This window comes from Osmia lignaria, chromosome 7 (assembly GCF_051020975.1).
Source record: "Osmia lignaria lignaria isolate PbOS001 chromosome 7, iyOsmLign1, whole genome shotgun sequence".
NCBI classification, from domain to species: Eukaryota; Metazoa; Arthropoda; class Insecta; order Hymenoptera; family Megachilidae; genus Osmia; species Osmia lignaria.
The window spans coordinates 5,039,897-5,062,004 of NC_135038.1; the positions used below are offsets into that span (position 1 = coordinate 5,039,897).

A 22,108-nucleotide genomic window follows, 5' to 3' on the forward strand; every position below is an offset into this window, starting at 1 on the left:
CTACAGATGTAAAAGACTGGACATGTCTTTGTTTTTGAGGGGTCATGATTTAACGGGTCCCAGATACCCCAGATGAGATTAGATCTGCATCCAGAGGACACAGCCAGGGTGATAATCGTACCTGTTTTACCAGTGACTCTTTTACCGAATCTTAAACTACCATCTGAGAAGACACAATTTTCACTCCCTTTGATTCTATTTTTATTTTAAATCAGTCAAAAGCAGCACAAAATTGAACAATTATTATTGTAATTGTTTTAAAAACATGTATTCGCTTCATGCACTTTAGCAAATAAATTATCTGAAAAAAGCAACCAGGTTATTATTTAATTTACCTAATTTCATTTTAGAGTTATTTGTTTAATTGACTTAAATTCTTTTATTATTTTAAGTTCATCAAAGAAGAATAAAGTTTATGATTTTATCTCTCGGCTGGGCCTCGGGCGACCACCTTTTTATTTATTACGAGACCGAAAAACTATTAAAATAAACATTTGACAAACTTGTATTTTAAAAAGACCGCCATAAATTAAGTTGAAAATTTCGATACTAGCGCCATCTATACGGAACCAGTGGAAACTACACGACAAATTACCGACGCATGACCTAAGGGGTCCTAGACACCCCATCATAGATGCAGGTCGGTATGCACAGAGCGTCACCTTTACATCGGGGTTCCTGACACCCCAGGGTTATATGTCGGTATGTAGGGAACGTCACCAATGCATCGGGGTCTCTGATACCCCGGATACCATAATGTCGGTATGCAGAGAGCATCACCAATGCATCGGGGTCTCTGATACCCCGGATGCCATCATGTCGGTACACAGGAACCGTCACCGATGCATCGGGGTCTCTGACACCCCAGATGCCAACATGTCGGTATGCAGGAAGTATCATGAATGCATCGGGGTCTCTGATACCCCAAGTACTATCATGTCGGTACGCAGGAACCCTCACTGATGCATCGGGGTCTCTGACACCCCAGATGCCAACATGTCGGTATGCAGGAAGTGTCATGAATGCATCGGGGTCTCTGATACCCCAGATGCCAACATGTCGGTATGCAGGAAGTGTCATGAATGCATCGGGGTCTCTGATACCCCACATGCCAACATGTCGGTATGCAGGAAGTGTCATGAATGCAACGGGGTCTCTGACACCCCAAGTACTATCATGTCGGTATGTAGGGGGCATCGCCATTGCACCGGGGTCTCTGATACCCCAGATGCCAACATGGTATGCAGGAAGTGTCATGAACGCATCGGGGTCTCTGACACCCCATGTGCTATCATGTCGGTATGCAGGGGGCGTCGCCAATGCACCGGGGTCTCTGATACCCCATATGCCAACATATCGGTATGCGGGGAGTATCATTAATGCAAAGGGGTCTCTAACACCCCGAGATGGTATTTGCATGGTACAGTTTCCGCACCTCATGAAAATTTTGACCCCCTGCGCAGTAGATAACCGTAAGAGTTAGGGCTGCGCAGTAGATTTTTTATAAAGAGGCTTTACCCAGAAAGGCCGAATTGACCCCTCTTGATGATGAGCTAATTAGTTTTTAAATTGGAGCACTTTTAAGAATGCCCAAAATTCGTGTTCCTCCTGGATCGCAGTTCTCCCGTCGGAACCTTGACCGGCTGCGCAGTAGGTAACCGTAAGAGTTAGGGCTGCGCAGTAGATTTTTTACGATGAGCCTACATGAAGCAAGGACAAATGGACCACTCTTAAATATGATGTAATTAGTTTTTATGTAACTCTTAAAAAATGTCCTTTAATAAGGATAACTAAACTAAATTTTGCAAAATTTTTGTCCCTCTAGCGGCAAAAACGTGAACTAAATTTTCGATGTCGAATCAGCGCCCTCTGGTGATGAAAAAAGGAACTAAAGCTTGCTAAAATTTTGGCCCTCTAGCGGGAAAAATGCGAACTAAATTTTCGACGTCGAATCAGCGCCCTCTGGTGTCGAAAAAAGGAACTAAAGCTTGCTAAAATTTTGGCCCTCTAGCGGGAAAAATGCGAACTAAATTTTCGACGTCGAACCAGCGCCCCCTGGTGTCGAAAAAAGGAACTAAAGCTTGCTAAAATTTTGGCCCTCTAGCGGGAAAAATGCGAACTAAATTTTCGACGTTAAATCAGCGCCCTCTGGTGTCGAAAAAGGAACTAAATCATGCAGGAATTTTGGCCCTCTAGCGGCAAAAATGCGAACTAAATTTTCGACGTCGAATCAGCGCCCTCTGGTGTCGAAAAAAGGAACTAAATCATGCAGGGATTTTGGTCCTCTAGCGGCAAAAATGTGAACTAAATTTTCGACGTCGAATCAGGGGCCTCTGGCGGTAAAAAAAGGAACTAAATTTTGCAAAAATTTTAATTTAAAATTATTTTTCACGAGACTTTACTTACCTTTACTTACCTTTGCTCGAACCAGTGGCCATAAGTAGATTATTTATAATATATTTATTATAAGGGTTGAAAGGATACAAGAGATGTAGGGAGAATTCAGGAGTGTAAGGGATGCAAAAATATAAGCGATGCCGAGGTAATATAACAATGTGGTATATTCTAATCTTTCTGTAATATACATAAATATTTTACAATTTCAATTTGCAAACATGTAATTGAAGCCTCTATTGTCATTGACTTGTTCTATTTAAAAATCGCAGTATAGATTTATAAAATTTAACAATTAATTGATATTTAAATCCCCTTTTGTTTCCCGCGCCGAGTGCTTTGATCTTATTATCTGCAACAAATAAAATCTCATATAAATATAAAATATTGTCTACAGAGTTATTATAATACTTTATAAAATGTTTTAACTTATAATTAAATACAGTGAGAAGGTGCAAATGCAGAAATCTCATGATTTAAAACAATAATTTATTTTGTAAAGAACTATCTTATCGAATTACTAAGCCTAGTGGACAGGTTATTGCATCTGCTTTTTTTAAATAATAATAATTACGAGTAACTCGATGAAACGCGGCTAATACTTACTAATACTATTCAACGTATGTACAAATTATAACATCAAACAGTATGTTCAATTACCTTTCTCCCTCTTTTTTCCTTTTTGCAGTAAGAAACAACAAGTTTCTCATTTTACAACTGCATTCATATGAAAATTTAACACTGTAATTTACTGTCAGAATTTTACAGTTTAAATTTGCATATTAACAAAATAAAGAAATCGTTCACACAACAAACATCAAGTTATTCAGCTTCAACATTACAAAATATTTTATGATCATGAACATTGTGATCTTCTTAATAAAAAAGAAAAAGAAAAGAAAGATACATCTTGGAATAATAACTAGAATTTGCATAATCTACTTTTTAACAAAAGTTTTATGTCAACGCCTGATATTCTAATCAACTACATAAAAGAATGTAAGATATTTATATAGAAACATTAAAGATAATGAAACTGAACAAACGCTGTAGTCTTTTAACAAAAACACTTCACGCACTTTTATATATGTATAAAATAGTTTACACATAAATTCTATTGGATAGGTCTCCGTATTTAAATAAACAATATTTAACAAAAACTTAATATTACTGTGAAACCAGTAACTTGGTATCAAACTTTGACCCTTTTCTCTTTAGAGAATGTTAATTAAAAGCTGAACAAAGTATTCTGTGCCACAGAATCTTATATTTACAGCCTATCAATATTCTGTCTAACCCAGGATTTATTTTTATCAAAGCTGTGCTAATATATATATTTTATCAAAAGAAAATTTTATATTTAGCACAATCTATTAATAAAATCCTGAGACATCTCTTTCATCTTATCAATTTCAATTTAGTCTTTGAAAATGAGCGCAATCCTTCTTTAAAAAGTTAATTTCTATACGTTGCACTCATCCTCGTTAACTGTTCAAGTTTATATAAAATTTGCTTTTCAATAAACAAAGAAGGATCACGAATCCATTTTCTCAGTAATGGAATCACTCTCTATTTCTGTTTTTAATTTCTTATCCACGTCTGATTGTTTATCTGTTTCTGGATCATCTTGTTCCACTTGCTCATCGACGTTAATTTCTTCGTCTTCCTCTGCAGCGTCTGGAAGCAGTTCTTCCTTCACTGTGACCTCCTCATTGCATATTCGTTCTTCTGTGTCCCTTGTTTTTGTTTCGTTTACATTCTGCACGTTTTCAGTAGGCGAAGATGCGTCTCCAGGTCGATGAAATGTCAGCATATGATGGTCCAACTCAGCCCTGAAGAAGAATTTGAGGGTGCACTTGGAGCAGTCATAGGGGCGAGCACCCAAACCATGTTCTTGTAACATGTGATTCTGAAAGTTGAAATTATATTAATTTATTGTGAATTGAAAGCATAATCTTCTTCATCAGAGACAGTATAATACCTGAAGCCCAATGGGAGCAGTGAACAGAGACTGGCAAATATAACAGCTAAGAGCAGCACATCCAGCGAAGGTGTGTTCTATCAAATGACTCTGCAGTTGTAAGGGACTGCTAGCTTCGAAGAGGCATAAATGGCACCTCAGTGCATCGACAGAAGCTTTCCCTGACGCCTCGAGGTGTTCCTTTCTCACGTGTTGCTGTATCTTGGCTTCTGTTGGAAATGACATCTGAAAAATAGCAGAGATTCATCTACTTATTAATTTACACTTCAATCTGTATGTCTTTGATTACTTTATTTTACATCTTTTTCTAAATTAACTTTTGATACTCGGTATTTTTTAAGCCTCGCATTACCTGACATTGTATACAGGTGTACGTGTTCGATCCAGGCCCATTCTTCTCATGCTCCACCATCCTATGCTTCTCTACTTCTTCAGGGTCTTCAAATTTCACCCCGCAATTCTGGCACCTGATACTGTCATTCGTCTCGTTCACCCTTTCCTCAGTCTTGAAACTACGCTCAGCCTCCCACCTGTCCCTGGAACCTTCCATGGGAGGCTCCTTGCTCGATGTCCAAGTTCTGTCACACTTTGGTCTAGCAGATTCGTAAGGCGAGTTCAAGATCGGTAGACCTTGCGAGCGACGAATGTAACACGATTTGCAGACCCTCAGAGACTGTGCTCCACCGCTGATGTGACTTGGAGGCAGACTGACGAAGTCGTCTACGGAATAATCCCTCAGGCAAAGGCAACAAGTTAGATTCTGGCTCTTCTGATTGGGACTTGGACTGGATCCTACACTGTGAGAGCCAGTGGAAGCCCTGAGATGATGCCTGGCGTGGAGACGACACTCTAGGTCGCTGATCAACGTTTGTCTGCAAACGACGCAAGCTGCTGGTAAGTGTGGAAGCGAACCATCGAGCCGTTGCTGAGGATCCACGTTCTCCAGGCTGTGTCTCTGAACGTGTTCGAGGAACTGCGACTCCGAGGTCAAGCTTCCTCGACAAACGATACAGGTGTCGCTTAACTGGATTTTGCAATGCTTCTGTAATTTGTGCTCCGCAAGGGTGGCTCCCGATGGGCACACCTCGTCGCAGATGTTACACTTGTGACGTCCTCCAGGCTCGTTGGAAGCATGCTGGATCCTGGTGTGAGATTCAAGCTCGGTCCGTGATCGGCACATCTCACCGCAATAGGCGCAGGTCATACTGAGGTTCGACAAGGATTTGTTTTGTAATTTAGCTGAAGCGTGAGCAACCTTTTTGTGCGCCTGAAGCTCTGCTTCGTTGGCAAACTCTCCTCTCTCGCAGAGGTCGCACTGTTGGGAACCTGCGCCGATGTACTTGGGACGTTTATTGTTGTTGTCACGTTGGTTGAGGGTGTTGTTGTTGCTGGACGCTGGCGAACGACCCCTTTTCTGGGACTTTGACTGTAAGGAAGGGAAGAGATTTAGTGTGAAGGAAAGCACTCTTCTTTTTCTCTAAATGACTGTGCATTTATAAGAACTAGAAAGATTGCCTATAATCAGAGTTTTATTTGGAACTTGGAAGAAAACACTGCTTTCTATTTCAGCATTGGAAAAGGCAATCTTTCTACCTCCCTACAGTACAAGTTATTTCAACTACCTCTTCCTGCAATCTCGACGATCTAGCAATCCTTCCATTCTCTCGGGAACTGCTTCTGACAGTGGCTTGATGGTCAGTGGAATGATGCGCTTGAGCGATGTGTCTATCCAGCAAGAATTCTACAGCGAAGCCCTCCCTGCATACAGGACACCTGTACAGGCTAGCCGAATGGCTGGCCAGATGAAGTTGCAGCTCCAGTTCCGAGCCGCAACAGATTCCGCAGAAAACGCACCTGGGTCCAGAGGATGCAGTGATTCCAGGAGTGGAAGCTGGGCTGGTAGCTGCTGGACTTTTGCTGGATATCGTTGGTGGTGCATGCACGTTCCTCACATGGTTCGCCATCTCAGATTCGCTCCTGAAGAAGCTCTTCCCCTCTCCAGGAGCGTTTCCAGGCGAATTCTCATTGTTAGAAACGGTACAAGCGTTGCACCGATAGATCCTGCACTCCTGGCTGTGTTTCACAGCGAAATGAACTTGTATAGCTACCCTGGTGTCGAAGGTGTCCCTGCACAGGGCACACCTGTACAAATGATGCGCGTGGCTGTCGAGCAGATGTCTCTGAAGAAGATCAGGATGAGGGTAGAGCTTCTTGCACGCTCCACACGCGTACTCCTTGCTGACTTGACCAAGGTAGTGCTTCGTCAGATGTACCAGCATGTCCTCCTTGTCCTGAAAAGTAGCATCGCACTTGGGACAAGGATGTCTGACGACGTCGTTTCTATGGTCAGCTTGAAGATGCCTGGCCAGGTGTTCTCTGAACGATTCAAAGTCCTTCAGAGCGGCGCCACACTGACCGCAGAACAGAGTTCCAGCGGTGTAACTACTCTCGGTAGAATGTTTATTAGTCAGATCAGCTGGCTCGGACGGAGTTTGCTCCCTACACTTCTGACCTCTGTTGTTCTTCGAGTCGTAAGTGCCATTCAATTTCAAGCCCACGTACTCTCGACCATCCAGAGGATCTACCCGTCGATTTTCACAGTGTTGGAGGACATAATGTTCCGCGTAGGCTGCTGCAGAGGTACAAGGGATGCCGCACAACGGGCACATCATCAAAGTAGAGCCGAACCCGTCGGTCCTGTGTATAGAAACCAAATGATCCCTCAAAGAACCCAAGGTGGAGAACTTCATGGTGCACTGATTGCAGGTAAACGCGTTCTCGTAATGATCCTTCCGCTGTGAATCCTCTTGATACTTCCTCTCGTGATCGTTAGAGGATCCTTCGGGTCGGTCCAACGTTTTGTCACGCTGATAAGCGATCTGCTCGTTGCTTCTGTTAGGCGAAGGCGACACACCGACGCTCTCTCCGCTCAAAATCGCTTGGTGCATCGTGTGCACGTGCATCTGAAGCTGCTGCATGCAGCTGAACGAGTCTCTGGTGCAGTACATGCAGGCGAGCTTCAGAGGGGAGGTCAGGATCGGTGTGGTGGAACAGCTGCCTTGCGAACTCTTCAATCCGGACTTGGGATTCAAGGTGAGATTTAAAGAGGGCGACGGGGAACTCGGTACCGGAGGCGACGATGTGCTGTGAGAAGAGACGCTCCTTCGTCCGTAATCCACCTCCTGCTGCAGTTTCGTCGTTCCCTGAGACTGATGATGCTTTTTGTGCGACTGCATGTGAGACGTTAACGCGGCCGCCGTGTTGTATCCCCTCGAGCAGGCTGTACATTGGTACGGCTTCTGGGTGTCGTGGGTTTTCATGTGGATCTTCAGATGATCGCTGAAAATGAGAAATAAATGAGTACGTTTCGAAGTGGAATGAGAAGCGGTCGGATAATGCCAACTGTTAACCCTTTCTAGGAGCAGTAGAACGATTAAAGCGCAGCGTTTTTACTATGGTACTTTGAATTATTCATATTTTCCCTGACCGAGATAAGGGATGCAACGATTTGCTCGGACCACCCTGTATACGTCTGGTCGCCAAAAATAAAGACGTTAAGACATCGAGACGGATGATAGGTGAACAATTTTCACCCGCATCCTGTCGTTGGACCGATGAATTATTCATTCGACCGGTGGAAATCTAAATCCGTTGGAAGACGAGGTCACCGATTTTCGGTGCAGGCCCCCGGTCAGTGTCTCGGGATGCAGAAACGAAGACAGACGGCAAATTCGCTCCTGCACTTTGCGTCTGAATAATTCATCGGTCAGAATTATCGACTGGTTACCCTCTGTCCGTCCTATTATCCCGTGTATCGTTTTCACTTATTTTATCTGTCTCTGAAAACCCATACGATACCGCACATTTTTACTTCTTTCACATCGGATCGCTAATTACGGCTAAAAAATTAGTTACTTCTTTCGTTCTCGTCTATGGGTAGACGATCAATTGGATAACAATCGGTCGATCGTGAATTCTGATCCCCCACGGTTGCGAGATCTATGTGTGAACCACAGGGGTTTTCACCCTTTTGTTGGGTCACCCAAGCCGGCCGTCGAGGTGGGAGAAGGAGAATAGAGACGTGGCGTAAAGATCCAGAAACGCGATTGTGATAATGGCTGACAGGCTAAGTCTCTGTTACGACTTTCGATCTCAATTGCTATTTATCCTAAATCGACGACAGACTTTTCTACCCCTAATTTCAAGTAATAGAAGAAAATTTCTTAATTATTTACGATTAACCTAATACAAAGTAGGCTTAAACCAAGCACCTCTATAAAGGGTTAATAATATAAAATGAAGTAACGAAGGTAGAAGTCACAAGCGCGCCATAAGGCGAGAATAGTCTTTGGACGAGCAGCAACGAGGCACTTGACTAATGTTCTACCTGTTGTCCCGTAACACCTATGCGCCTACCTGTCCACTCACCTGGACAAGGAGCGGAGACTCTGTGCCCCTTCCTTCTCTTACGTATTCAGAGAGGTTCCCGTGCGCTTCCAGCGTATGTGGACACTTAAGCAGGAAAGGTGCGTTGCTTGGTCCCGCCACCCTATACCGGACTCGTAGCGGCTTAGCATTTCAATACCCGGGGCACCAGAGTCAATGCGGCGAAAAGAGAGAAATAAAGATAGGAAAAGAGGTCGCGGCGATGCGTGATGGTAGAGGGAAAAGGGTGAAAGAGAAGTCACGTAAGAGAGTAAGCTTGACTAATGCCAACCGGGGCCGCGGTCTTCTTGCGATCATTAGTCATTTGTCAAACGCTGGAACGATCCTCTGGAAAAGGCTATCCCTACTCTCTCTCTCTCTCTCTCTCTCTCTCTTCTTTCATTTCCACCTTATGTTTGTCCTGCCGCTTTCCTACTATTCCTTGTCTCTCGATAATCCATCTCAACCCTTTACCACAAATTTTTGCCAATAAGCTCTAATTCCGTTTGATATCAAAATACCACTTATTTTATCTGAACGATACCAGCAGCATAAAGTAAGGTAAAGGCACCAGTAGTTGAGTTGAAAAATATTTTCTAACAACAAAAGCATTAATTTTTATAGCTTCTGAAAATACCTCAAGTCATTTGGTCCAATTTTAAAAAGTGTGCGAATAATTTTCAGATATTTTTCGCGTTTTTCTGAAAAAATGGTCGACTAATGATACCAGGTCTATTACTAGTGCCATTACCTTAACTGCTTTCGTTAAATAATAAAACTGACCTCCTGGAGAAAGCAGCCTCGCAGTGCGTGCATCGATATCTTCGGTCTCCCGTGTGAAGTTTCACGTGTCTATCTCTGCTGCGTTTATGCTTGAACAATCTGGCACACCAGCTGCATCTATAAGGCATCTGATCGCCGTGACTCTGTAACATTTCAATCAACAATATGAGGAAAAATAAACAGTGCCTCGAGTGAAAAGAAGCAAAAGATGTTCGAGAGCAGAGAAGAAACTGCTCGAGGAGGAATTCCTCCCCGCCGAGGTAAGGATGGTTGTCACCCAGGTAGATCAGTGTGACCGATATGATCGCAAACGGGCCGGGTCATTCTCTTTGTTCAACTACATTTCTTTTTTCTTTCTTTTTTTTTCTTTTTTTTTTTTCGAGACACGACGCGATGCTCTCTTTTCGAGTCCGAGCAAGTTAACCTCGGCACGTACGACTTTCGAGCTGTCGGCTCCTTTGAAGAGACAATCCGGACGGAAGGGCGAAGCGATCACCTTGAAGACCTCTGCCTTCCCGTGGAAAACATTCTCGCGGGAGGTATTGTACGCGAAGAGAGAAAGCGACGAGCAATTGAGAGAAACTACTTAATTTTTCAGTCAAATTATTGCAATCTACATTTCGGTATTCCCCTTTGGGCAAATATTTCTGTAAAAATAATAAAATCAAGGGTTTTACTTTCTGCTCCGATTCTATTTATTTCGTTTGAAATCTTCCGAAGGAGTTAGAAGATTATCTTTATTTATCGGGGTCGTATGTGCGCTGGAAGCGAAACCGCGCGTCGCGGCGATTCAGCTCGCGTATGTGGAAGCGGCTTTTATCGAAGTTCGTGAGAAACCACCTGGACGAACAACCTGACCGGTACAACCTGTTATGGGCCACGGTACAGATTTTGACCCAACGATGACCCGTGAACGTCGGCTCGCACGCGGAAGAGCGGAGCCTCTAATGCCACCGCCATGCAAAACAGAAAAAGATTCGAATCGGCCACGCGTCTTCCACGCCTTCCACGTGCAATTTTGAACAACATACTCGAATGATGTTTAAACTGAAGATTTCATTTCTTTTTTCTTTTTTTTTTTTGAAAATTTAACAAGCTAGTCGGAAGGGTAATAGGAATAATAATTACCTGTTCGTGTTTCTTCAAGTAGCTCAGCCGTGGGAAGGTGCGATCGCAAAATTGACAAGGATAAGGCGCGTTTACGTTATTACCATCTGGGTTAACACCGACGTCGGCGTCCACTTCAGGTTCCGACGGAAAGCTGACCGACGTCGGCGTCGCGCAAGACGACGGTGTCTCACCTCCGCGTCGCGAGTTTGGCCCGCCATCCTCGCTCTGCCACGACGAACTTCCGGTTCCCAAGACTTCTGCGAGTACAAAAGATATAAATGTATCTTTCCTCCTTTGGTAGATAAAAAAGGAGCATCATTTGTATCAATGATACCGAAGAAGAGATAGTGTCTCTTTATGGTCCGCGCTATTTTTCATCGTCTAAAGCAAATATAGGGTTATCCTTTTTTCTTCTTTCAAGGTTAAACGAGTTTGTTCTTCGTCTAAAAATCAGTAGAAATATTCAAATTTGTTCAAAGTGTCGATCATAGGAAGGAGGCATTAATGTCAACCGGTGTGCTGGCAATCTTTTTCGGGAAACAGGTTTCTAAAATGTCGTAAGACGGACCAGTTCCATAAATGACCTTACGAACTGGAATACGTCTACGCAGAGGAATATTACGAGTGCTCGCTGACCTCACCTCGCCCGTTACATGTCCCTTTATATTGTTTTCGTAACGAGTATGCGCCGGTGAAACTGGTACCATTAACCCGCGAGTGTGTACCTGGTCAAAGAAGGTTCGAGGAACTGGTCCCACCGATGGACAGGGAAGAATCTTAGAATTCTTGGGTCGAGTTCCGCTACCACTTTATTCATTAAATTAGGGGTTAGTTGAGTTTTTGTTGAATTAATCGAAAGGAATGAAAAATAATTGTTGAAAAGAGGATGGAAACTGGAAAGGAAAGGAAAAGAAGCGGGCAAAAGAGACTGGCGACAAAGACGTCCGGACAAGGCGAGTGGAATAATTAATAATTGGCAAGAATGAAGACTCCCACCGGGTAGGATAGAGCAAAGTGGCCCTGGTAAACGGTGGAAATGAGTTGGCTAGTTGGCCGTTTCCTCATTTGCCCGGTCCGACACCCACCATTAGATTTAAGAGATTTTACGGAATCTCGTGTGTGTTCTAACAACGGCCGAGAACACCCAACCAGATCGGATCCGTGGATTTGCTTAAATGGGTCGCATCCTCCGCCCACGCGTCCGGTTGCCCGATTTTCCAGCATTCAGCTAAGCTAAAGCTAAGTCCGCGTGATCGATCGAACCATCGTTTCGGAAATCATTTCTGCTGAATTCCAATGAATTGCAACCCTCCTTGATCAGGTGTTCCATCAATTGTGCAACACGTATCGGGGCACTCGCCCAATTGGCATCTGGCATGACTCACGCGCGCTTCTTCTCGGTGAAAAAAAAAACAAGAGACACGAGAGATCGGGTGAGCATGCAACAAATATAAATCGAGCTTTACCAAAGCACCCCAGCTGATCGTCTCTCGTCATCGAATCGTCCGCTTGCCAATAAATTATTTACTATCGTCGATCCATTCATGGAAATTTAATTATTACTTCGATAGACGATTTAGATTGGTTCTCCAACAAAATTAAAAAATCCATATCGATACAGATGATTGATTAACGAAATTTAGGGGTGCGAGGGTAGTAGAAAATTGAAATTAAATCTCCAGTCGAGTTTCCTGGAATATTCTAATATCTGATGATTTTTCCAAAGAAAGGGGAGAGTAGAAGCGAGGTAAAAAAAAGGATTTGATCTCGGCTGGATTCAAAGGGGTATTATTTAAATTTAGAGTCTCGATCCCGTCCAATCAGCGACGATGTGTCATCCAAGCGAAAATAGTCGCACTTAACACTGGCAGCTCTTTTCTGCGACCTGCCGATGCCAGCCGTATTGCATTGTGTTTTTATCTTATCGATGTGTTAGTGCACCCATACCCATTCTCCCTTCGTCTCGCTTGATCTGGCTGCGTAAATGTTGTCACCTCGTGCCCGTCGCTATTTATAGGATGCTTCGACAACGCTTATTAATAGGGGGCCGACTTAACGCCTTCGTTAATTGTGACTTATGTTAGCACGTGAACTCTTGACACTCTATCAGTGGTTTGCGCAGATTTTCAAAGCGCCACTCGTTCCCCGAGTCATTTCAAATCTACCATTCGTAGGATTCGATGGTGAAAATTCGGGATTTTTAGTGGAAATTTTGAAATTTTTAGGGATGGATCGATTCAACCCCTTCTCGATAGCATAGAAATTCTATTAGAAATTTGGAAAGATGGTGAAAATTGGGGATTTTTATTGAGAACTTTGAAATTTTTAGGGATGGATCGATTCAACCCCTTCTCGATAGCATAGAAATTCTATTAGAAATTTGGAAAGATGGTGAAAATTGGGGATTTTTATTGGGAACTTTGAAATTTTTAGGGATGGATCGATTCAACCCCTTCTCGATAGCATAGAAATTCTATTAGAAATTTGGAAAGATGGTGAAAATTGGGGATTTTTATTGGGAACTTTGAAATTTTTAGGGATGGATCGATTCAAACCCTTTTCGATAGTACAGAAATTCTATTAGAAATTTGGAAATTTTTGCTACCACGTTGCTTAGAAATAAATAACGCGCAATTTAGAATTTTTGATACCTGATCGCACTAATTAATTCTTATTAAAAATGTTTTTAAAAGCAGTGAATTGCCTTGCTTTTCAGAAAATTCTATTACAGGGTAAACGACGACGAGTCGTTCTTTCTTAATGGTTCTTAATAGCTAAGGACTTAACGATCAATTACTGGATCAGATTGAAATTGAAGATCACATGCACGAAACGAAGAGAAACTTTGTAAAGACCGATTGTGCTCTTTGATTCATTGCAATTACTTCAATGATTCAGTAGCGATAAAAGGAAGAATGTTCGTACCTTTGGATTTATGTTGCTCGTCCTGAGAGGGTTCCTTATGGGCCTGGATTTTCCCTATCAACAATTCCAGCCTTGAACTGTTACCCTTGAACAACATTATGCTTCTCTGCGTGTTCAGGCAACCCTTGTGTACGGGAATTCACCATGAATCACCATATCACAATCAAAACAATTTCTTTGCTTCGATTGCAAAATAATCAGTTCTTTAATAATTCATACAAAAATGTCTTAATTTAACACTGTTAGTCCAATACTGGAACTCTCCAAGTTTCAATAATTTTTCCCAGAACTCATCAATGATCTATGCTTCAAATTTCCATGATTTTCCAAGGAATCCTGCAGTGATCTACGCTCCTCCAAATTTTCACAATTTCCCAGGAAATCCTCCAGCGATCTAAGCTTTCGAAATTTCCATAATTTCCCTGGGAATCCTCCACTAATCTAATCTTTCAAATTCAAAGAAATTCAACAACAATCGACGCTTCGAAATCCCACCGATCTACAAACGATGGATCCACGAATTCACTCTGTCATACTGACAAGAAGATCGAAAGCTGCGTGTACCGGGAGTATCCTGTCGGAGGACGATCGATCCGGTCTCGATCGTTCGATCGCAAGGACTGACATCGGTCGATGAATCGCGGCAGCGAGTAAGCCGAGCGGGTCGAATCGAGCTGAGGAGTCTCGAGCGTGTTGCGCGCACTAACCCAGGAAACCTACGGTGCCTATTATCGCGGAGCACGATGCAAACCGGTGACACGGACAAGCCACGACACACCGAGTCCTCCTTCTGAAAGCAAAAGAGTGCCGTACGTGGAGAAGGAGAAGGGACCACAAAAGCCGCTGGCGAGAGGCTAGCGAGTCCCCTGGGAAACCAGCCACCGTATTGGACGGTAGGCGGGATCCAACACTAACGAGTACACCCACCTTCCGGATACCTCTGCCAGCTATTTAACCTTTCATCCATCAAACTAATCCACCTATGTGCCCTTAACAGGCTCAAGGTTATCCACCAAAGGGTGCCCGAGTACCAGCACCTTCGGCTCGATCCTTCCCTTCCAGAATCACTATATTGGGGATTTCTTCGTTTCATTTCAATTAAGGGTTAATTGTTCATTTCGAATTGATGCAAGAAATAATTGAAATTTTTCTAGGAGGAATGCATGGATCGTAGTTAAGAAATCTAAGTCGATCTGTTATTACAAAATTCTCTCGAGGATTAACGAAGAACAAGAGCCTAATTTTTCCGAGCCCCATTTTCAAGGTCCGCCAGCGGGGTTTCCATCGGGGATCACGATCGAAATAAGTTCACGCGAGAAATCATTCGAAAAACACGGGTAGAAAAGAAAGGAAAGAGATGGAAGAAAAGAAAGCGAAATTCAAAGTTAGACCCCCTGCAACCCCTGTGAAATCGACTGGAATGGATTCTCACACACGGCTGGAGCTCTGTACCACCTTATGGGGGCAACAGCGGAGACCGACTCCCTACAGGGAGCCACGAGGTGGTGGCTGTAACCCGTGCCCGTTTTGGAAACGCGCCTAGCGCCCACCCATCGCGATTATTTATCTCGTCGCGATCGTGACATTAGGTGGTCCACCATTCTTTTTCACCCTGTTCGCATATCTTTATTATTTCTTCGATTTAACGTTCCTCCGTTGAATGAAAATTTATAAGATTCCTTTAGGAATTTTACTTTTTATTTCATAGACGGCTCAATTATCATAGAAGAGCGGTGGATAGAAAAAGTAATCAATTGAAATTAGATCGGCTTGAAAATCATGTTCAACCGTGGGGATCAACTTTCTCGATTGTATAAAACAAAACGGAACCGAGTCGCGTTTTAATTGTTCCGATCGCGCGTTCTTCCGCGATATACCCAGACGTTATCAAGCGTTTTCATTGAGCGATTCTTTTTTGCCGTTCAACGGTTTTGTCCAGCCCCGCAACTGGACCGAATCCTCGAAGTGTTGAACGAGAACTATGCGACTGCAGCGATGCGAAACAGTGCCGGTAGAAAAAGGAGAAGACTCGGTTGTTAGAGATCGCCTTAAGGCACGCACGTCCGACCATTCTGTTCGGCTCTTTTCTAAAATTTCTCTGAGAATGATAATGACTCGGTGTACGAGTCTGGTCGCGATGATTGTGGGTGGTACTTTAATAAGGCGCATGTGCAAGTTTCACTGTTTTCGTCAGCATCGACTCCGCCTACGTCTGTGCTCTTTCTCGTTGATGCACGCGTTTTCCCTTTTGGCTCGTTCACAAACGCGCACGCGACGCTTCCGTCCGCCCCGGAGGTGAATCGCGTCGCTACGGATCGCCGCTCCGCAACGCGGTCCACCCACGTTTAGGCCGCGTCCACACGTTTACCTATCGCCCCACCACCTGACTCGTGGCACGAGACGATTTCATTCATGCCTTCCTACCGCGATCGTATCAGCGTTCCTTAGGAAAAATCGCTGTAGACGTATTCCCTGGGGAAAGCGTTATTCAAAGACACTTTCGTGTCGCGAAAGCGCCCAACACTCGAAAGAACGTTTCATTTTTCGTTCGATTTGACAATACGGTATCCGACGGATGAAACTTCTTTCGACAGGATGAATTTGACAAAAACTTAACGCGAGTAGGATGAGATGGTACAAAGGTATTCTAGTGAACTGATTTGCGGTCGAGAGATCACACGGAAGCGGTAGAGATTGCTTCGATATTCCAGCAGAAGCTGTGAGAACGCGGACGACGTTGGTTCATGAATTTATTAGATTGAGACGCTCTCACGCAAGCATCACGACGATTTAACAGCCACCATACCAGATTTCTGTCTTGCCAATCAGAGACGCTTTCTACGGTGAAATTTTCACCGGTTTCATTCATCCATCACGATTATTCGTTTATCGTTTGATTAGAAAAGATCGCACAGAAGGTTTTACTTTTTCTAATTCCTATCGAAAGTAATTGTTTGACAAACATCGATATTCCACGAATCGGTTCACTGATTTATGAAGACGTTCCCTTATCGGTACCATTTGCTGACATTTCCTTTATCCTTCCGAAAGATATTTGTCGAAGAAAATTCGTCGTCACGCAGTCTGGAAATTCGGTCGTACTTTGCTCGTCGTAAATTGCTCATAGATAAACAGATTCATTGAGAAGAATAGACGAAACATCTGTTTACATGGAGAACCAGAAATTCGTTTGCCTGTTTCGTTTGTTCGAGCGCGATAAATTTGAATGAGTAACTCGGAAAGTCGTGTTTACCTTTCGACCGGATGCGATAACGCGTTGGAAATTTGGATTTCTTGTAAATACGATTTCTTATCTCGCGATTAATAATCTACGGGTTCGTTCGAATAGAAATATTTAGGAAGATTCGGTGTTTAGAGAATTAATTTGTAATTTATAATTCATTTAGTTAGCAATTTTCAACTCGTTAATTGTTTTGAACCGGATGCGACAACGCGTTAAAAATTAGGATTTCTTATCTCGTGATTAACAATTCGGATTTGTTCGAAAGGAAATATTTAGAAAGATTCGGAGCTTAGAAAATGAATTTATGTAGTTAGGAATTGTCGACTCGTGAATTGTTTTGAATAGTTTGAAAGTATCTTACGGCACCCCTTTCTAGTTAAATGCAAATGCGAGTGGCGAACGAACTTCCGGTCAAGGAACATAAACTCCTCGAAACTGTCTTAACAACCTCGAGAAACGGGCGGACCGGTAGTTGTTGCTCTCTTACGATACTTCCGGTTTAACCGTCCCCGCGTAATTGTTCTTAACAATAACTCGAGTAAAAGCATGAAATTTTATAAAGTGAAAAATAGTATAAATCCTTCTTGATAAATAGAAACTGATCCGACAGAAATATTTAATGGCTCCCCCGGCACAATAAATTTAAACCCATCTTAAGAAGGGGTAAGGTTCCGGTTCGGCCTTACGAGGCAGGAAGCGACCTTCTGACCGGAAGTGGCTACCCAAGTAAATGGTGCACCCTAGACACGGTTTATCTTAGCCGCCATCTTGGGGCTAAAAGAAACCAAGCACCCCTGTGTCTTAAGTCGCGTGACCATTAGCCAAAAGGTTTACGACTTCTCCTTAATGGTAAACCATAAGATACTTCATTTTCGAAAACCGTTCATTAGTGTTCAATTATAAGTTACTTAACATTTTAACGACCGCGATTAATTCAATTTTATTGTAATTTTCAAATAATTCTTCTAATTATAACTTTTTTGTTATTACGGTCTTAATTACGAATGCTTTGGGTGTAATTAAAAATCACCTTTCAGCCATAATTACCCGATCTTATCTTCGATCTCTATTACTATTTTCTCCTAATGTCATCCCTCTAATGGCACTCCTTAATTACCTTCCTAGTCTTCATTTTTCGTACCTTTAAATTTCAAGCTAATTGTCTGGTAAAAGGTCGACCAGATTTCAATTGTAATTTTAATTTTAATTAGTGGAAAATGTTGAAACCGAGATGGCTCTCGAAGTGACTGGCAGTTTTGGAAATTTTCTAGCTCCCGTGTCTAATGATCGAATCCGAGATCTCTCGGGGGAATCGGATGATTTTGTCAGAGGACAAATTAGTTTTCTATCGGTTTCGAAGCTTCTAAATTCCAGTAGCTTCTAAATTACAGACCACCCCCGGAGCCCCCATTTTTTCCAACAAAATTACTACCTTCTGATGATAATTAAAAGTTTTGGGGGTAACAGTAACTGTTGAAATATTTAAAGGACCCTCTGAATCGCTAAATTCCATCGGAGTCATAAAAACTGAAAACAATAGAAGGAAATCAATCGATGATGAAAATGATGGAAGTGATTCGCGCCAGTGATTTTCGGGGCTACCGAATCCACCCTCAATATCCACGCGAGACGAGCTCATTTATTTTTTTCTAATACGCTCCCTTGGCGCGCGAAGGATCGAGCACCCAGCGTCAAGTTTTTGCCGGGGACGTGTACTGGTTCCGACCACGAGGAGGTCAGCCAGGTGAAGCCTTAATTCGTTGGGGAGCCAGGATATCAAAGAGGACCGCCTGGATCCTGCGGAGGATTCAACGAAACCGCCATTAAGACCCAGCGGACCGTTCACTCTCGTCTGCATTTCGCTCGATCATTCGTGACTGAACGAAATGAATCTTCGTCACCTGGCTGATATCTTTGTTAAACGATCCTCCGAACTGATAGTCGATCCATCGATTAACACCCACGTCCGAATGACTCGACAATTTTCACAGAGATTTGTTAATTCAAGTATCGCCCTTTAATTAATAGTCAGAGTACGATTATAAATTATTAAAAAATTGTAAGGATGTTTCTGGTCTACTGGATTGAAATGGAAGCAGTAGCAGGTGTAGAAGCGCGTCAGGTGCCCCAGGTACCTGCAGCTTCTTTATTTCTTTAAAACCCCGATGCTCGGCCACTGTGAAGAGACAGGTGATGAAGACTTTCGACATACTCCGATGATCCTGAGAGCCGACCATGACGAAAGGGCACGCGACTTAATCACGACTGTGGGTAATTCAACAGGAAACTCGAACATGATCTAGAAGCTTTCCAATTTCTTCGAGATAAGATTTCGTATTGAAAAATTTGGTAGGTGTGAAGAAAGTGTAAATTGTTTAGCAATCATTCTCTATCCGCTGATCTATTTCATGGACATTGATGCGAAGGGAGAATTTCCACCGCAATGCGGTTGCAAAACGCAACAAGTGTATCGACGAGGAAGAAAAGTAGCAAAGAGTTCGAAGAAAGTTCATCCACTTTCTCGAAAGAAAATGTAGACAATTTTTAGCTTGGAAGAAGATGAAAATTTGAAGATTCCTTATTTTAGAGGATCGAAAAGGGACTGAGTAGAGGTGGAAGGTTAACAAGAATACTACATCGACTTAAATGTCGCGGCACAGTGGCTCGATACTACTTGTTGCTTCCCTGTACATATAGCTTGCAGAGGAATTCTAGTAATTCCCTCTGCGAGATCACGGATAGTCCGACAAAGATTCAGTCGTACGAATTTTCCGTTTAAGAAACGACTAATTAAGAAATTTGCCCGGGTTGCCCGAAGGACGTGGCAAAAAGTTTCCCCTCCCCGTAGGTGGCACGAAAAGGTGGGTGCCCACAGTGGGAACCTAAGTCTCAGATTACAATCTTCTGCTTAAGATTAAGGGCCCCCGTGTACCGTGTACGCGCGAGGGTACACGCGCGAAACCATGGAAATAACAAAAAGAGCACCGAGCTACAGCATCAAAAGGGAGAGAAAAAAAAAAAAAGAGGGCCAAGATTCGAAGTGGAATCCATGAAAGAAAAAGATAATGATCGATAAAAAAGGAAAGGAAGCGGACAAAGGAAAAACGGGTAATAAATAAGGAAAAGAGGATGCAAAGGGATGAAAGATAACAGGGAGTCGGATAAACGGACACGCCGAGAGAAAGAAGAAGAGGAGACGGAGAGATTAAGATGTCACGTGCACACCAAGGGACAAATACGTTCTGTAAGAACGTGCACACCCGTGGAACACGCTCGTGCCACCTCGGACCCGTTTCGCCGGCTTCCAAGACCTCCGTTGCATTCCAAACCGTGGAACCATGGGTCACGGATAAGCTGTTAACCTTTGTGTAACTCGTTCGCTTCCACTTACATCCTTACCTTTTACCGATAACACCATCTGATGAATCATTTCGCTCGATCTAAATACATTTGATCGAGTATCGGGAGCATGGAAAACGGAGAATAACGTGTGGAAACTTCGCATCGAAGTACCAACAGGGAGTTAATCGGGCGTGACTGATGCGAAGGAAGCGGATCCTTCGTTGCCGAACGAATGTCCCCGCGGTGTGGCTCGTGACAATGACAGGACAGTTAGCATGGTACCAGGGATCAGCAGGGGTGCTGTGTCGATCCTGGAGGGGGTCCGACACGAGGTTAAACCCGGGGATCATCGACTCTCACGCGCCCCCCTTTTTCCATCTCCATCGACACCGAAAATTTCAACATCGTTCAATTATTAATCTTCCTAAATTCGAAACAAGAAGATTTCCATGGAATTATATTTTGGAAATTTTCAAATTACTTTGATAAAATGAATAAGAATGAAAAGTTGATAAAATTGAAATTAATTCAATGGGGAATGAGAGACCTCCTGTAGCGTGACACGAGGAACGGTGTGTCGTCTGCTGGTGTTTTCCGACACCCACGCATCCTCGCGGGCCTTCTGCTCGAAAATAAAGCGGAACCTTCATGAATATGAATAAGACACGGAATGGTACCGCGAAATATTTACAAACGGCGATCTCTTCTCTTTCTATTTTCTTCGGCTTCGAAATTCCATTTACTCTCGATCGGAGGATTATTAAATATCAGAGATAATTCATCTACCGAAAGGGTAGCGATGAATAGATACGATGAGAGTTTGAAAAAAAAAAAAAAATTCTGGTACAGATTGAAATCGATTTGTAGATTGAAATGGATCGATAATAGGAAATCGAGTGGAGCCGTCCGAGTGTTAAATCTAACTGCGAGCCAAAGTCACGTTTTCCGTGGGAGCAAAGCGAATCGTACGGAAGGAGAACGGGGTGACAAGACAAAAGATATAAGAAAAGTTCCGCACACTGAGGTCGTCCGCTGAGTGTGGGAATAACTCGATTTCGCTCTTTAGATGATCGACCATTCCCGTACCATACTTTTTATACCATCTTCGTTTACAATTATTCAACCTTCAATAACCGATACAAAATTAATGAAAAATCAAATTAATAATCTACTAACCCTTTTGGTTGATATCTTGGTAGTTAATTTACCAAAGAATGAATGAAATTGATTAGCTTGATGGATCTATCAGCGAAGTGTAATTATATTACGGCTATCGCTTAAGAGAAATTAGAAAGTCAAGAAAGCTTCGAGTAGTACTTGAAATTGGCAGGCTCGATGAAACGTAGCCGAGAACCGTCGAGAACACTTTCAGTTCCGGCGAGGTGTTTACTCGACCGGTGATACTTCAATTTAATTGCATTTCCACGTTCAAATTATTCCATTACTTAAAATAATCTATCCGAAAATTCAATAAATTCCAACGCATGATATTGTGATAAAAAGAAATATACAGAAAAAAGCAATAACCATTTCCATCTTCGAGGAATGAAATTAATTTCCTTTTATCCTGGAACGTTGGTTATCGATGCGAGAGTAGAATCATGGAAGACTTGGAGAGGACGTCGACGAAGGGGGTCAGGATGGATCAGCATATCATCTTAAAGTTTAATTGAGTCTTGGTCCCATGAGAAGTCAACACCGGGAGCCAATCTTACTCGACGCAGGCCCCAGGGATATGGGGTCCGTGTATCCGCACCCTTCTTCGCTATTTCTACTTCATCCACCCTCTAGATATCCCTTAAGCCTACTTTACATTCCTTAAGTAACTAACTTAATAGTTAATTAGCAAACTATTGAATGTAGGTAAAAAAAAAATAAAAGCTCCCTAATCCCTTGATGTAATA

The 22,108-nt window shown here is 42.9% G+C and overlaps 1 protein-coding gene across 6 annotated transcripts in view; it reads right to left on the reverse strand.

Annotated features, from left to right (window-relative positions):
* Positions 1-2,578: 2,578 nt before the first annotated feature.
* The window catches only part of L (zinc finger protein Lobe), a 46,973-nt gene continuing 27,443 nt past the window's right edge, over positions 2,579-22,108 (reverse strand). For 2 of the 6 annotated variants that reach the window (XM_034335536.2, XM_034335537.2), the window contains 6 exons: positions 10,712-10,950; positions 9,584-9,726; positions 5,998-7,714; positions 4,728-5,801; positions 4,376-4,600; positions 2,867-4,303 (listed from right to left, as the gene is read on the reverse strand). In XM_034335536.2, coding sequence (XP_034191427.2) covers positions 3,929-4,303; positions 4,376-4,600; positions 4,728-5,801; positions 5,998-7,714; positions 9,584-9,726; positions 10,712-10,950 — 3,773 coding nt within the window. In that variant the 3' untranslated portion in view covers positions 2,867-3,928. Of the gene's footprint in view, positions 2,747-2,866; positions 4,304-4,375; positions 4,601-4,727; positions 5,802-5,997; positions 7,715-9,583; positions 9,727-10,711; positions 10,951-13,618; positions 14,122-22,108 lie in introns of those variants that run through there. The other 4 variants (XM_034335540.2, XM_034335541.2, XR_004582572.2 and 1 more) reach the window with 3 other exon arrangements.